The sequence below is a fragment of the Strigops habroptila genome, chromosome 6 (genome assembly GCF_004027225.2).
Source record: "Strigops habroptila isolate Jane chromosome 6, bStrHab1.2.pri, whole genome shotgun sequence".
NCBI lineage: Eukaryota > Metazoa > Chordata > Aves > Psittaciformes > Psittacidae > Strigops > Strigops habroptila.
The window spans coordinates 62,701,741-62,718,538 of NC_044282.2; the positions used below are offsets into that span (position 1 = coordinate 62,701,741).

Genomic DNA, 16,798 nt, shown 5'->3' on the forward strand with positions numbered 1-16,798 from the left:
TGGTCTTCAGACAGGGAGGAAACTCACAAGTGACATACCGGTCATTCCTGCTCTAAATTAAGCTCAACATGACCCGGCAGTGTGTGCTTGAGCCCAGAAATCAACCGTGTCCTGGGCTGCATCACCAGCAGCGTGACCAGCAGGTCGAGGGAGGCGACTCTCCCCTGCTGCTCCACTCTGGTGAGACCTCCCTGCAGTCCTGTGTCCAGCTCTGGGGCAACAACATAAGAAGGACGTGGATCTGTTGGAATGAGTCCAGAGGAGGCCATGAAGATGCCCCGAGGGCTGGAGCACCTCTGCTATGGAGACAGGCTGAGAGAGTTGGGCTTGTTCAGCCTTCAGAAGAGAAGGCTCCAGAGAGACCTTAGAGCAGCTTCCAGTGCCTAAAGGGGCCAACAAGAAATTTGGAGACGGGCTTTTGACAAGGGCCTGTAGGGACAGGACAAGGAGGAAAGGCTTTAAACGGACAGAGGGGAGATTGAGATGAGATCTTAGGAAGAAGTTCTTCCCTGTGAGGGTGCTGAGGCCCTGGCACAGGGTGCCCAGAGAAGCTGTAGCTGCCCCATCCCTGGCAGTGTTCAAGGCCAGGTTGGATGGGAATTGGAGCAACCTGGTCTAGTGGAAAGTGTCCCTGCCCTTGGCAGGGGGTTGAAACTGGATGAGTTTTAAGGTCTCTTCCAAACCAAACTATTATGTGAAATTCCGAGCATGAATACCCTCCATGAATACTAGCACATCCACAGTGCAATACTTACTGAAAGCACACAAGCACCAAGGGACTCCTCTCCTCTCCTTAACTGAAAATCTGTGTTCTCTTTTGTTATCTTCAGACCAGGTTAATCAAGTATGAAGTGTCCCAGTGAAAGTGCCACAACTCCAAAGATCTGTTTCATTGATTCAGCTATATTAGCTCTTGTGCGTTTACTTTGGTTATAAAAGCACAACCCATACTCTGGACACAAGAAAAGCTGAGAACAGCCTCAGGTTTACAAGGGAAACATTTCACTAAATGCATCCCTTGCCTATGGAACTGCTGCAGCGGGAGTGAAGTGTAATTCTGGAAATACATTACACAACTCCTAGAAGTACAGGGTGAGTTTAAATACAGGAAGCAGTGGTTAAATATAGAAGCATTGCACAAAATGTCTTCAAAAGACACCACTGTCCTAGCCACCAAATCACTGTGGGGCAAAACTCCTTGTATGGGAACAGATGGAAAATACAAAGCCTAGATACTATTTTTCTTTGTAAATTTACTTGGGGTTTTTTTTTCCCCGTCAGAAGTTCATGCCACAGGAACTTCATTTTCTGCTTTCCAAGTGTCATTTTGAATGCGAAATTTTAAACTGGCAGGAATAAGAAGATGATCCAGGCAAGCACCTCCCAATTTTGCAACACTTAAAAGATGTGATTTTCTAAAAGTCAAGCTCACCCAAAGCCCTCTTCATTTCTCTAAGGTACTAAACCCCACAATGCACACAGCTTCATTAATGGGTATATAGACAAAGCAGCCATAGACATCCTCATTTTTCCATATTTTCAGCTTTTACATTTCATGATGATTTTTCCTGAAGTTCAATTGAACACTTCCTTTAAGTCATTCCAAAGTTCTACCTTTGTTTCCCATGGCAATTCACAGCACCTACTCTGCTGGAGTTAAAAAAGTACGACACAGAATTATTGTTAGAAGCTATGGTTTGAAAACCTGAATGCCTGGGGAACTCCCAATGCAAGAGCTGCCCAGCAAGTCAATCAATGAGGCTGCATTACACCTGAATGCCTCTTTAGCTAATGCTCTGGGTTCCTTCCGCTGCTCTGCTTTTGGATCCAGTTGATCTATAGCCGTCCTTCCTCAGACAGCTCTATTGGAAGCACTGCCCTTCGGAAGATGGTTACTCTTTGCAGCTCCCTGCTGAAGCATTCCAGCGTGGTGAGTTACTTCATCCTCCAAGCACTTCCTTATCGACCGACTACACAGTTCGTACAACGAAATCAGCTTTGACAACTCCTGGCCTTGCAGGACACACAACAAAACAACTAACTTGGCTAGCTTCTGCTAAGGATGTGCTTGCAGGAGTGAGATATAAGACACAACTAGGATTCAGAGTGCACACTCAGAGTGGTGGTAACAAGCAGGACTCTATTTGTTAGGAAGGATAACCATCTGGCTGGTCCTATGACATTGGAACAAATGCCCAAACAGAGGAAGAGCAGTGCCTCCCCCTAACTGGAACCCATCCATCTACAAATTTCAACATTATCAAGCCATGAAAAATTTTTATTAGTGGAGGAAAAATGGACAAATTCAGGTCCTAAACAAATTCAAGTTCTGAACTCTCAGTAAAGCTGGAGAACGCAGCAGCAATACGTGTATGTGGTGGAGAAGGAAGTCTAAATGAACATACAGGCTGGAAAGACCCATTAGCTTTCCTGAGCTATTAACAGGGCTATTTAAACGGAAGAAAAATCTCTAGACATGCACAGCAAGCTAGAAGGAAAGAGTTTAAGTTTTGCCTCATGTTAAATTTCCCTACAGAAGAGCAGCCTTATTTTAAAGCAGCTGAAAAACTCCACAGTTTATAATGGAAAAACATAACACAGCCCTGAGGAGAAAGACTTAGGGGTTGTTTGACCTGGGAGTGTGCGCTTGCAGCCCAGAAAGCCAACCATGTCCTGGGCTGCATCACCAGCTGAGAACTGGGCTTTATCAGCCTGAAGAAGAGAAGCTCCAGGGAGAGCTTAGAGCAGCTTCCAGTGCCTAAAGGGGCCGACAAGAAAGCTAGAGAGGGGCTTCTGACAAGGGCCTGTAGGGACAGGACAAGGGGGAATGGCTTTAACCTGACAGAGGGGAGATTGAGATGAGATATGAGGAAGAAGTTGTTCCCTGTGAGGGTGCTGAGGCCTTGGCACAGGTTGCCCAGAGAAGCTGTGGCTGCCCCATCCCTGGCAGTGTTCAAGGCCAGGTTGGACGGGGCTTGGAACAACCTGCTCTAGTGGAAGGTGTCCCTGTCCACGGCAAGCGGTTGAAACTGGATGAGCTTTAAGATCCCTTCCAACCCAAACCATTCTATGATAAAATAAGTGCAGACGTGGATTATGCTTTCTTGCTGACACAAAGCAAGGCTACTAGTCATAGATTTAGAGTCATAGATTCACAGCAACTCCTAATTTAAACATTCCAGTTTTAAACCACTTCCCACTAAATCACAGACTGTGAAGATCCTGTCCTCCCAAGCAGGAGATCTGCCAACAGCCTGTCCAAGGGAGCAGTTGGAAACCACGGTTATAAACGCAACACATGGATATCTTCCCCATTTCTTAAAAACAGTTCAGGGGAATGCACATGGAGCTTTACCACTACTGAAAATACAATACGCTGTTACGAAATTAGATACCTCAATGTGATCTCAGGAAGAGTAAACCCTTCTCACAACAGCCTGCTGCTGAAAGAAGCTGTCCAGCAGGATGTTGCCTGGCAGTTTCCTGGTTGTACTACTCACCATATCTGTAGCTTGATCTTCTTTCCTTGTAATTCAACAGTTTTAATCTTGAAGTCTATCCCTGAAATAAACAAACACATAAATAATTAGCGTTTATTTACAAAAAAAGAGCAATTCCACATCAATTTAGAATTGCTGCAGAAAGGACAGCAGTTTTTTATTTCTCTTTCTGAATTGTCAGGTAAACCAAGGACACCCCAGTAAGCGGAATGCAGGAGCAACCAGGGCCTTAAAGGGTCTACATCGGTCGGTTGACACCCTCAGGTAACACTGGTAAGATGATCTGGCTTGTAAAAGCTTTTAAAGTTTCCTGTTGGTTTTTGTAATTTTTCTGGACAAGTTCCAAAAAGAGATTTGGGAGTTCAGGTGTAAATTTAAGCATTCTAAACAAAACATCCTAAACAAAATATCAAGCTTTCTTCTTTTAAAAAAAACTATTCTTTTCCCCAAAATTATTAAACCACAATATTTTGCATATGCTGAAAAATGCTGTGAAGTATCATGGTGAATTTTTATTTATTTTTTTACTCTTTAGACCTTGTGATACCACCATTTCAGAAACCTCTCCAACAAAACCCACCTCTTTTCCTCACAATTCTCCTTTCCATTAAACCCATTCAAGCAACTATCTCCAAGAACATTAACCACAGAAATCCTAATGCTTGCTGCCTAATTCAAAGCAGGTGGTGCGAGAGCCTATACCAACACGTGCAAGGTTCCAGTCTACCAAAAACAGTCCTCTTGCTTTTTACACCACTGAAACAATCAGCAGAAGCCTTAAACTGTCTCGAGCTCAACACACACGTCTATGGTTTATGCACCTCAAGCTTCAGTAACGCAAGTAGAAGGGTTTAAGCAACACGAAGCTTTCAACCAGTAACAAAAGGCAAGTTATCAGCATCAGTGTCCTCATCAAGGTCCATCCCAGCTCCAACATGGTACAAGCCATGTCAGGCCTCAACAGAAGTGCAGAACCAAGACTCCCGGAACTCGGAATAAGCAAAGACCATCTTGACAGAGGAAGAGTAAGGTTTTTACTTTTAATACTAACTAATACAAAGTAATTCATGTGCCCATTTGTGGCAAAGCTGAAGTGGAATCGCAGGGAAGTTAGTAACAATGGGATTTGCAAAGACTGACAAGATGAAGGAAAGCAGCCCTGAGAAGACTTAGGGAAGAAGAAAGATAACGAGCTGAGATCGGTACTGAAACCAGTATTTAATATTTTCACTATTAACCCTGGTGTAATCAATTGTCCTAGTCGAAGTCTACTGCTTACAGAAGCGAGAGGCTCTGTACAAAGGACGAGTAAAACAAGAAACAGATAATCTAGAAGACAGAATAAAAACAAGGGATGTCAGCAGTACAAAATGCAGCACTACGAGCCTGTTACCTAAGAATTTCTTCTGTGAACCAGCAGCTGTCTTCAGATGACAAGGAAGACAGACTGAAGGCTGAGACGTTACCATTCGACTTTCAGGGAGTAACCACAATCCGATGGAGGGACAACCCTAGGATAAGCAAACCGTGCAGGCACCTGGTGAGACATTTCCATTTGAGCGAGGGAAATACAAACACCATTGTGCAAGACCTTGGTGAAACCTCATCTGTGCAATGTGTACAAACTGGTCACTCTTCCCCAGTAGAGATGGGCTCGGAGGCAGATGCCACACAAGATGAGCCAGGATGAGGACCTCCACCAACTGCTCCTTCCCAGCAGAAGAAACTTGAGGACCACGTCTTGTTTCAACCTTCTCTTCCCAAAACTGCCTATGAGAATTACTACTGCAAAGTACAGAGGAGCAGTAGCACTGCAAGCCACCATCTCAAAGTGCTCTGGTGCCAGAGTTCTGACTTTCAACTCCAATCAGAGAAACACCACTGATAATTTCTCATGTTTTCCAAAAATCTGTTTATATTTAGACATTCTAAAAGGCAGCAGCTGCAATCACAAACTTCCCTCCTAAATCTACAAGGTCATTTTATACTGAGTAAGATTAAAAAGAATTTATGAAACACAATATTATGTAAGAAGCCTGCATAGGAAGTCTGCTTTAAACTCCTTTTAGCTCAATATACTGCACACACTAGTTCAATTTAACATTGAAATGTTAAATTACTAAAATCAATTCATCTAAAGCCAGGATACCAGAACCTCTCTGGGAAAGGCTATGTAATTTCAGAGGAGAATCCCCCTCCCCACAGGCCAGTGCCGTGCAGGGGCAGGAACCGGGACAGCACCTGCTAGATGGTCATGTACTGCACATGGGGCCAAAAAGGAAAATTAAACCCAAACGCAGCTCCTCAGGGAGCCCCTTATGTTTACCAAGTGCTTCATAAACATGAACTGGAGTGTCAAGAGGCAAAATCAAAAGGAGGTGATGACCAGCAGCATGACCAGAAGGTTGAGGTAGGCGATTCTCCCCCTCCCCTCTGATGATTCTCCCCTCTCTCTGATTCTCCCCTCCCCTCAGCAAATGCTCTGACCACACAACCCAAGTCTTGGAAAGCAAATGCAGGGACTGTGAGAACGAAGACCTTAGGCCCACTGTAGGAGAGGATCAGGTTCGAGACCATCTTAAGAACCTGAACGTGCACAAGTCCATGGGACCTGATGAAATCCATCCACGGGTCCTGAAGGAGCTGGCGAATGAAGTTGCTAAGCCACTGTCCATCATATTTGAAAAATCCTGGCAGTCAGGTGAAGTTCCCGATGACTGGAAGAAGGGTAATATAACCCCCATTTTCAAGAAGGGGAAGGTGGAAGACCCGGGGAACTACAGACCAGTCAGCCTCACCCCTGTGCCTGGCAAAATCTTGGAACAGTTTCTCCTGGAAAACATGCTAAGGCACATGAAAAACAACGAGGTGGTTGGTGACAGCCAACATGGCTTCATTAAGGTGAAATCCTGCCTGACCAATTTGGTGGCCTTCTATGATGGAGCCACGGAACTGATGGACAGCGGCAGAGCAGTTGATGTCATCTACCTGGACTTGTGCAAAGCATTCGACACTGTCCCACATGACATCCTTGTCTCTAAATTGGAGAGACATCAATTTGATAGATGGACCACTCGGTGGATAAAAAACTGGCTGGATGGCCGCACACAAAGAGTTGTGGTAAATGGCTCGATGTCCAGTTGGAAACCTGTAACGAGTGGTGTCCCTCAGGGATCGGTGTTGGGACCGGTCCTGTTCAACATCTTTGTCGGTGACATGGACAGTGGGATTGAGTGCGCCCTCAGCAAGTTTGCCGATGACACCAAGCTGTGTGGTTCGGTTGATACGCTGAAGGGAAGGGATGCCATCCAGAGGGACCTTGACACGCTTGTGAGGTGGGCCGATGCCAACCTTATGAAGTTTAACCAAGGCAAGTGCAAGGTCCTACATCTGGGTCGGGGCAACCCCAGGCACTGCTACAGACTGGGCAGAGAAGAGATTCAGAGCAGCCCTGCAGAAAAGGACTTGGGGGTGTTGGTTGACGAGAAGCTTAACATGAGCCGGCAGTGTGCGCTTGCAGCCCAGAAAGCCAACCGTATCCTGGGCTGCATCAAAAGAAGCGTGACCAGCAGGTCGAAGGAGGTGATCCTGCCCCTCTACTCTGCTCTTGTGAGACCTCACTTGGAGTACTGCGTACAGTTCTGGTGTCCTCAACATAAAAAGGACATGGAGCTGTTGGAGCAAGTCCAGAGGAGGGCCACGAGGATGATAAGAGGGCTGGAGCACCTCCCATATGAAGACAGGCTGAGAGAGTTGGGGCTGTTCAGCCTGGAGAAGAGAAGGCTGCGTGGTGACCTCATAGCAGCCTTCCAGTATCTGAAGGGGGTCTACAAGGATGCTGGGGAGGGACTCTTCCTTAGGGACTGTAGTGGTAGGACAAGGGGTAATGGGTTCAAACTTAAACAGAGGAAGTTTAGATTAGATATAAGGAAGAAGTTCTTTACAGTGAGGGTGGTGAAGCACTGGAATGGGTTGCCCAGGGAGGTTGTGGATGCTCCATCCCTGGCGGTGTTCAAGGCCAGGTTGGACAGAGCCTTGAGCCACATGGTTTAGGGCAAGGTGTCCCTGCCCATGGCAGGGGGGTTGGAACTAGATGATCTTAAGGTCCTTTCCAACCCTTACGATTCTATGATTCTATGATTCTATGAGGCCCCCCCTGCAGTCCTGCATCCGGGTCTGGGGCCCCAACATAAGAACGACATGAAGCTGCTGGAGTGAGTCCGGAGGAGGCCACAAAGGTGTTCCGAGGGCTGGTGCACCTCTGCTATGGAGACAGGCTGAGAGAGCTGGGCTTGTTCAGGCTGGAGAAGAGAAGGCTCTGGGGAGATCTTAGAGCAGCTTCTGGAGCCTACAGGGGCCAACGAGAAAGCTAGAGAGGGGCTTTTGACAAGGGCCTGTAGTGACGGGACAAGGGTGAATGGCTTTAACCTGACAGAGGGGAGATTTACGTTTGAGTTTAGGAAGAAGGGGCGCCCTGTAGGGCAGTGAGGCCCTGGCACAGGGTGCCCAGAGAAGCTGTGGCTGCCCCATCCCTGGCAGTGTTCAAGGCCAGGTTGGACACAGGGGCTTGGAGCAACCTGCTCTAGTGGAAGGTGTCCCTGCCCATGGCAGGGGGTTGTAACTGGATGAGCTTTAAGGTCCCTTCCAACCCAGACCATTCTGTGATTCTATGAAAATTCCACAATTCTAAGGATTTAAAACATTACAGTGACCTAAGGCTGAGGTAGTCCACCAATTCTAGGATGTCAGCTTGGGAGCTTCAGACCTCCAGTTCTGGTCAGTGCTGCACTGTTTTTCCAGTTAGCCAAGCAGTACTTCATCACTCAAATTTATGAATCAATACAGCAAGCATCATACACATGATTTGAAAAACAAACCCATTGAATGATTAACAGCCAACACATGAAACTGTCCCAAATCCACACAACTACCCCTACGTTTTGTAGCATTTAACCAAACTGTTTGCTACTCTGTAGTGCTCCACAGCAACACTATCAAACAAATGAACACAGCAGTTGACAAAAGATCATAAGTATTTTATACAGCAACACGTACTTTTAGGTTCTGCCCAGATAAAGCAGGATGTTTGACAACCACTTTTTATGTGTTAAGATAAAGTAAGCTATTAACCAGCCATGGAAATTAACTCTTCTCTGCACATAGAGGGATTTAGCTAAGTCTAGTATTTGGGGATAAAATAAATCTCTAATCCCATGTCATACTTAGCTTCCATTCCAACATAATACTAGTTCAGCCTTCGTAACAGAAAGACTTATAAATAGCAATGACTATTTGCCTCCAAATACTTTCAAAGTAGTTCTAACAGACTGGAAAAATGAGACCTCTGTATCTCTGTAATTCCCATTTGGTTCTAGATCTCACCAAGGAAGTCCCAAAGGCTCCAGAGAGAACAGGTTACAGGTACGGGGAGTTTCCAGTAACATTAAGTTCAGGAAAGGGTTTAAGAGGGTAATGGATATAAAAATTGAATGGCATGCAGGACGGACATAGTACTATCAAAGGAGGATAATGACACAACTAATGAATTAGAGATGAACATGAAATTGCTCCCTCATTAAGTGTTGATAAGATATTCATCAACTTCAACAGGGCAAACTGGAATGCACTGAAAAACCTGGGAGCATACCAGCAGCCCCTTCAACACTTATTTAACTCTATACTTTCAAACAAAAAGTTGCAAATGTTTGTTACCCACAGTTTAAAAATGAAGTCTCCTTACAGGCAGATGATCCCAGGTTTCTGCCTCGATTCTGGCTTTCCTTCAAATTTCAAGTTCTACCAGTTGCTTACAGCAACATACAGGCCCAGGTCTGCCCCAAAACTGAACTCATGGCTTTAAAAACAGTTAGAACCTATTTATGGATTCTTTAGGTTACTGGGCTTTGAGTATCAAGGCTTTAGGAGCACCACTGGTTGATCTCATGGTGTGTGCAAACAAGATCAGCCCTTCCATGAATACTGAAAGTCACTTCTGCCTGGTGACTGTGAAAATGCAAACCAAGAGGAGCTTCAGGAACTGGAAGGTTAGACTTGTGCGTGAGGCCACTGGAGTCAAGCTCTTCTATCCCTCCATCCATCAGCAGAAGCTATTGTCAGGGACTCCCAACAAAGCATTCCAGTTTTATTTGTGTAGGTTTAAACATCTGAATGCCTTGGTGAATACAAACCTATTTGCTCAACGGTTTTGTGTTTCCATCGTTCTCGGATGAAAGACGTTAATGAAGACCCAGGACTTGCGTCAGCAGAACAGTGTGTTTTAAATCCATAATCACTGCATCCAAACAGTTACAGATCACTTGACACCTTCCCAAGCCACTGCCAATGTTTTGTAAAGATTGCTCTGCCATTGGTAAATCACAAACCAATGATTCTTGAAAAGGGAAAGACAGAATGCCACCCATAAAAACGGGAGAAAGAAAAAGTTATTTTCCAGTCCACTGCAGAGCTACAAATGATGAGCTGGCCCTTTTCAGACAGCACGAATTTTGTTTGCATTCTTTCCAAACAAAGACACCATTCAGCTCGGTGAGGGCGCTGAGCGGGAGGAAGCGGAATGTAGGGCAAGAGAGGGGCAACGCTGCAGCGATGGGAGCCCGACAGCCAACCTGCACATCGAGTTGCCACCAAATGAAGACCATAAGCAGCATGTAAATAAGTTCACTTTGTATTTCATTGGCTTTGCAACTCTACTTCAACTTGGGAAAGAAAAGCAAACGTGCACAAATTCACTCAAGTCTCATGCCTGCAAGCTGACAGAGGGTGGATTTAGATGAGATACTAGGAAGTTCTTCCCTGTGAGGGTGCTGAGGCACTGGCACAGGTTGCCCAGAGAAGCTGTGGCTGCCCCATCCCTGGCAGTGTTCAAGGCCAGGCTGGACGGGGCTTGGAGCAACCTGCTCTAGTGGAAGGTGCCCCTGCCTGTGGCAGTGGGGTTGCAACTAGATGAGCTTTAAGGTCCCTTCTAAGCCAAACCATTCTGTGACTCTATAAAGCTACCCACCTTTGTGCTACAGGCTCTGGCAATAGTAAGTATTTTACTTAAGAGTGTACCTGAACTGCAGCTACCCACACCCGAATTATCATGGCAGAACTCAGGCCACATTCAAATTTTCTGATGAGCACTGTAAGCGGAAAGGAAGGTTCCCAGCCTGAGCTACAGCCCTTTCTGCCTGGGCTGAAAGGTGCACCTCAATCTCCCCCCACTAACCCACTTCGAACAACTGAACCAGAGCCAGGTGGAGCTCCTGCAAGCGCTTTCAGAGGCACAAAAAGATACCAACCTTATCTTTTCTGCCTGACTTTCAGAAATCCCAGTGTTAAGTGAAGAAAGCAACTGACTAGGGAAAAAGAAATCTATCTGCTATCTTTCTTTGAATTAACAACTTCCCAGTTCACCAAGTAAGAAAGAACACAGACTCATGACTTATGGCACATTAATACCAATAGTATTACAAAAGTATACAAACTGCAGCATACCTGTAGTTAGCACACCACTGCCAGCACAGGGGAAAATCCATTTCTTTCATGTAGGTTTACAGCTTACAGTAGAGCTCAATACACAGCCCTAAAATGCTTTTATTTAAAAAGCAAAAATGTAGTAAAAGCAAACCTACCGACAGCAGGAAAATACAGTAATAGCTAAGCCTGGAAGCTTTTAAAATTACAAAATTAACTTTGGGGCAGAGACCTTTGTCTAGTCCTTTTACACAGAACTGTTTGATCATGAGCTCCCACAATTCCCAAAACAGGTTTATTATATTGTAAGTCTTCCTTAAGCTTAACGCCTTAACGCAGAAGATGACTCTAAAACAAACTCCTAAGCCAGATACTGCTTTATAAATTGTATTACTGTCTAGAGCACAACACTAATAAGAAGGTGATTTCTCCAGCCCTCCCAGTATTAAACCTTCCAAAGGTATCAAGTCCAGAATTATAAAGTCTCCAATGCCAATGTCTTGCAAACAAGTTTTAACACTTCAGAATGTTATTTTACCAAAAATAAGCAGACAGTATTTGTTATGTATGAAGCAGCTAAGAACAAATATTTTGGAAGGAAGCTGCAGGCATAAATGTACTTTCCCAAGAAAGCTCAACACAAGCGTAATATCTAAATCTCCCCTCTGTCAGGTTAAAGCCATTCTCCCTTGTCCTGTCCCTACAGGCCCTTGTCAAAGCCCCTCTCCAGCTTTCTTGTCGGCCCCTTTAGGCACTGGAAGCTGCTCTAAGTTCTCTGCAGAGCCTTCTCTTCTCCAGGCTGAACAAGCCCAGCTCTCAGCCTGTCTTCACAGCAGACGACAAGCTTTAAGGTCCCTTCCAACCCAAACCATTCTGTGATTCTATGAAAATGAGAAGCCTATCAATGCTTTACAGCCTGACAGGATGCAAACACACAGTGTTCTTCATACAAACCTACCAGGCAATACCAACTTTGCTCATGCCTTTGTAGGAGGATTTAGTTATCACGGCAGCTCCACGCCTCTCGGTTTTACAGCACCGAATCCATCCTCCACTCCAGCTTTCAAATACATTTAATCTCACAAGTAAACAAGATAGTAACTAAGTAAATAAGACAGCTAGTCTTCCTCTTTCAGGAAAAAGCCCACTTCAAATGCAGGTTTATCTGCTGATCTTCTTTTGCTTATGTGTACAGATACATACAACAGACCTACCTCCGTGTATCAGCACTTGTTTGCATATTTTCTACGCTTACCTGGGGCAATGAATTCTCTGAAGAAATAGAAAAAATAGTATTGTTTAACACACAACTTCCACAGAAAACTGCTCCCCCCTTGCTTTGGAAAGGTGAAAACCAGGATGACTGAACCAAGCTCTGCAAAACCCAACACCAGTCCTCAGGGCCCATGTCTGACCTCTTCCAGAGCTTTTCCAGAGAGCCGCAGTCGGTTATGGATCACCCACTGCAACGCCACCATACACCACAGCATGCAGATCAGGTCAGACAGCCCATGCAGGCTGCAGAGGTCTCAGGACAGGCAATCCCATGGCAGCTCATTTCAGAGCCAGGTACCTCAGGTTTTACCCCCGAGCTTGCCCACACTGTGCAAGGATATACGTGGGGAGCCAGGGAAGAGGGTGGGGAAAAGAAGTAGTTGCTTTGCCAGAAACAAAGCTCTACACAGGCACCCAAGTTCTGGTTAGTAGAGTTACAACTACAGTTGCAACTCCAGCATCGATTCCTCCACGTACAAAAGCTGGGGCAAGATACTTTCTATCTCTCAAGTCAATTTTACCATCTTTGAATAGAACCAGCTACAACAACAGCTCAAGACTGACACATGGAGCAAGCTACACTCTCCAGCAAGACTTTTCCTTCTAACTCATTTTTCTTGACCTGACACTAAGACTTGCAAGTGCACTAACTACTGCGGGTGCCTCCAGAAGCTGAATGACCAATCTGATAGCCTTCTATGATGGAATGACCACCTGGGTAGGTGAGAGGAGAGCAATGCATGCTCTCTACCTGGACTTCAGCAAGATTTTTGACACTGTCTCCCATAACCTCCTCGCAGGTAAGCTCAGGACGCGTGGGTCAGATGAGGGGACAGTGAGGTGGATTGGGAACTGGCTGTGTGGCAGAGCTCAGAGGGTTGTGATCAGTGGTGCAGTGTCTAGTTGGAGGCCTGTAGCTAGCAGTGTTCCCACGGGTCATGACTTGGCCCAGTCTTGATCAACTTACTCAATAATGACCTGGATGAAGAGACAGAGTGCACCCTCAGCAAGTTTGCTAATGATACAGAACGGGGAGGAGTGGCTGATCTACCAGAAGGCCGTGCTGTCATTCAGCCAGATCAGGACAGGCTGAAGAGCTGGGCAGAGCGGAACCTCATGAAGTTCAATAAGCTTCAGGAATAACCCCACACCAGTACAAGGTAGGAGCTGACCTGCCAGAAAGCAGCTCTGCAGAGAGGGACTGTGGCGTCTTGGTTGACACGAAGTTATCCATGAGACAGCAGCAGTGTGCCTGAGTGGCCAAGAAGGTCAATGGTGTCCAGGGGGGCATTAGGAAGAGTGTAGCCAGCAAGTCGAGGGAGGTGATCCTCCCTTTCTACTCTACCCTGGTGTGTCCAGTTCTGGGCTTCCCAGTTCAAGAAAGAAATGGAGCTCCTGGATAGGGTGGCCCAGTGGAGAGCTATGAAGATGATTAAGGGACCAGAGCATCTCTGCTACAGAGACAGGCTGAGAGAGCTGTGCCTGCTCAGCCTAGAGAAGAGACAACTGAGAGGGGATCTCATCAATGCGTACAAATACCTTAATGGCGGGTGGGTGTCCAGAGGATGGAGTCAGACTCTTCTCAGTGGTGCCCAAGCAACAGGATAAGGGGCAATGAACACAGACTGAAACACAGGAAGTTCCACAAGGATATGAGGAAGAATGTCTTTACTTTGAGGTGATGGAGCACTGGAACAGCACTGGAAGAGCACTGGAAGAGGCTGTGGAGTCTCCCTGACTGGAGATACTCAAAACCTGCCTGGACGCGATGCTATGCAACCTGCCCTACGTGAGCCTACTTTAGTAGGTGCATGGGACTGGCTGATCTCCAGAGGTCCCTTCCAACCCCAACCACTCCGTGGTTCCATGACATTATCTGCTACAAGCAAACATTGCTGTAAGACAAAGCAAAAATGAAGTACTTACATGAAAGAAAACTAAGAATAAATTTAATAGTGGATTAATATAACTTTCTTCAAAAAAATATCAAGATATCTGAACCTGCCTGTAATGGTTGGCAGAGGGGAAAAACAAAAGGAGAAGAAAACTGTACCAGGTAGCAACCGTCAGGCAGTGACTGAGTTACTGTTCTGCCCCCAAGGTAATGTTAAGTTTCTCTGCAAAACCAAAATTACACATCCTAACACAGCAAGAAGCTTGTAAGCTGCTTTCCCAAGAATTCTAGCTAAGCTGTGTAATCAAACACCACAGCCAGATGTGGACAAAGAACAGAGGAGGCAAATGGGTATCTCTCACCAGCTGAATACATGGAGTCGGGCAACCTGGCTGCCGCTCTTAGCCCAAGGTAATGCCATGCAGACCGCTGCAAAACTAAGTAACTTATAAAATAATGTGAGGTACCCATTGGCCACAGATGACAGACAACACTTAGTGGTTATGTCAGACCATGCTGCAGACTCCAATTCAGTTTAACTACAGGCTACCACCACACTGGTCAGACCTAAAGTAAATGCTTACCAAAAAAAAAAACCACCCAAAAAAGACTACAATCATCCATGATAGAAACTTACACAAGAGTTCCCTTACAGTCTCCCAAGCTGCAGTGACTCAGGACTCTTATTAAACTCCAGGCTAGGGAGCACGCATGTAACTTGTTCAGACACAGCAGCCCAGCACCAGGACCGGGAGTGGAGCCTCAGCGGTTGGAGCTAAAGGGTCCCAAAAATGAATAGAGGCAGTGGAGGACTCCCAGAGGCACCACTCAGAGAAGGCTACGGGGAGAACCAGTAGCAGCCCCCCCACGACTGACATGGAGCATATCAGGAATCACAGAGCTGGCGACACCAAAGTGGCCTCTTGGCTGACTCTGCTGTCCTCTTCTAAACCTTTAATTCCATCATTTTTGACATTCAGTGACCAGGAGCGTAACAAAGAACTCGAGATACAAGCAGACTATGAATTTATGCAGCAGTAAGCTAGAAATCCAATGAATTCACACGTTTCAGCATTTCATCTTCTCTGCAGTAAGTTTTTTCCCAGTGCAGAGTTTGCAAATTAGAGCAGCAGCAAGAACTCACTCGTCCTGCTCTGCAAGGTTTCAAGTCGTGACAATTCAGCATTTACAGAGCAACAGAAGTTGCAGCTAAATAAAGTAACACATACCTCACATGAAACCTCAGGAAAGGGAGGCTTGGTTAACTCTACAGTCCCACAACAACTTGGAAAGAGAAAAAAAGTGTCATGTTTGAGAGTTGTGTCCAAGCTGGGCATGGGAGGACAGTGGTAACAGAAAGAGGTGATTTAACTACTTTAATTCCACCAGCCACAAATGATGACGCGATTAAGTGTTACATTTTTTTTCCACTCCTCTTCCCTATATATCCAGTCGCTGGTGTCAATCCCGCCATCCTCAGATGGACTCTAGCTCCCAGAAGCCTCTCCTGTCTTTCCCAGAGGACCTTCCCCAAGCGCTCTAATAGTCACCCATGCGCCAAACAACCTACTCCCTTTTAGTTCTCCCGTGAACTGCCACGTGGGTAAACATTCACTGCTTTACCTCAAGGTCACCAGCCTCAATCCACACCACCTTGACAGCAACAGCTACACAGAACTGTTTTTCTTAGTAACGAGCCCAGAAACCACCAGAGGAATAGCTGTACTTGCGACTGCTGGGATCCATGGTACCTGAAATATCCTGAAAATAGGTGGGTTTGTAGATCAGGTATGAAGAACAGTAATTACAAGCAGAACTCTCTCTCTGTAAAGTTAAAGATTCTTAACCAGTGACATTTGCTAGTGTGGTGTGCACGTCAATAAGCCACTCATTTAATTCTAGCATCTATAGTTAGGAATGCAGTAGATTCTCAAAATCCAAACATCCTTTAGCTTTTCACACAAAATCTGCTAAACTAGACATTCTTTTAAAAACAAAAAAAAAAAAACCCCAACAAACAAACAAACAAAACTGTATTTCCTACCCATTAGACTGATCAAGTCCTGTGAGCCGCCCAGCAACCCTCATGGCTCCTTCCTGAATCTTCAGTTTTTCAGTATGATTTTACAGCAGCTTTCAAAACTGTGCTTACAGGCCAAGTTTCACGAATACTGTATCAATACAGATAAATTCGGGGGCTGGTAACATAAAGGAGAATGCAGGACATCAGCAGCAGCACTGTTGCCAGATTGCCTCCTACCAATTAATCTATTCCTAACGAAGCAGATGACAATCCCGTGAGACAGCAGCTCCTTAGCATGACCTACATTCTTCCATTCCAGATGCCTGTGTTTGTTGTGCTTCCAAATGCTGCCACACATCATGAACAAATACAACTCAGCATTGCAGGGATGTTTGCTCTATGCAAATCAACACTCATATGGAACTGAGCTCAATATTCATTTTAGAGACAAATCCAGCCCTCTAGCTCATAACCCCCCAAAATACCTGCTTAATTCCCCCAAACAATGGAAGGCCATTGTTATCCAGCCTGACCTTGTATCAGGGAAAGGCCACGTGTTGTGAATTCATCCATATCTCCACACTGGCAGCAATGGGGGATCCTCATGCTGCACTACTGCCTCCCCATCAG

The 16,798-nt window shown here is 45.6% G+C and overlaps 1 protein-coding gene across 1 annotated transcript in view; it reads right to left on the bottom strand.

Moving 5' to 3' along the window:
• RAB10 (RAB10, member RAS oncogene family) overlaps nucleotides 1-16,798 on the bottom strand; it is a 50,695-nt gene that overhangs the window by 17,712 nt on the left and 16,185 nt on the right. Inside the window, exon 2 of the mRNA XM_030489112.1 lies at nucleotides 3,501-3,561. Within this exon, the coding sequence (XP_030344972.1) occupies nucleotides 3,501-3,561 (61 nt within the window). The remainder of the gene's footprint in view (nucleotides 1-3,500; nucleotides 3,562-16,798) is intronic.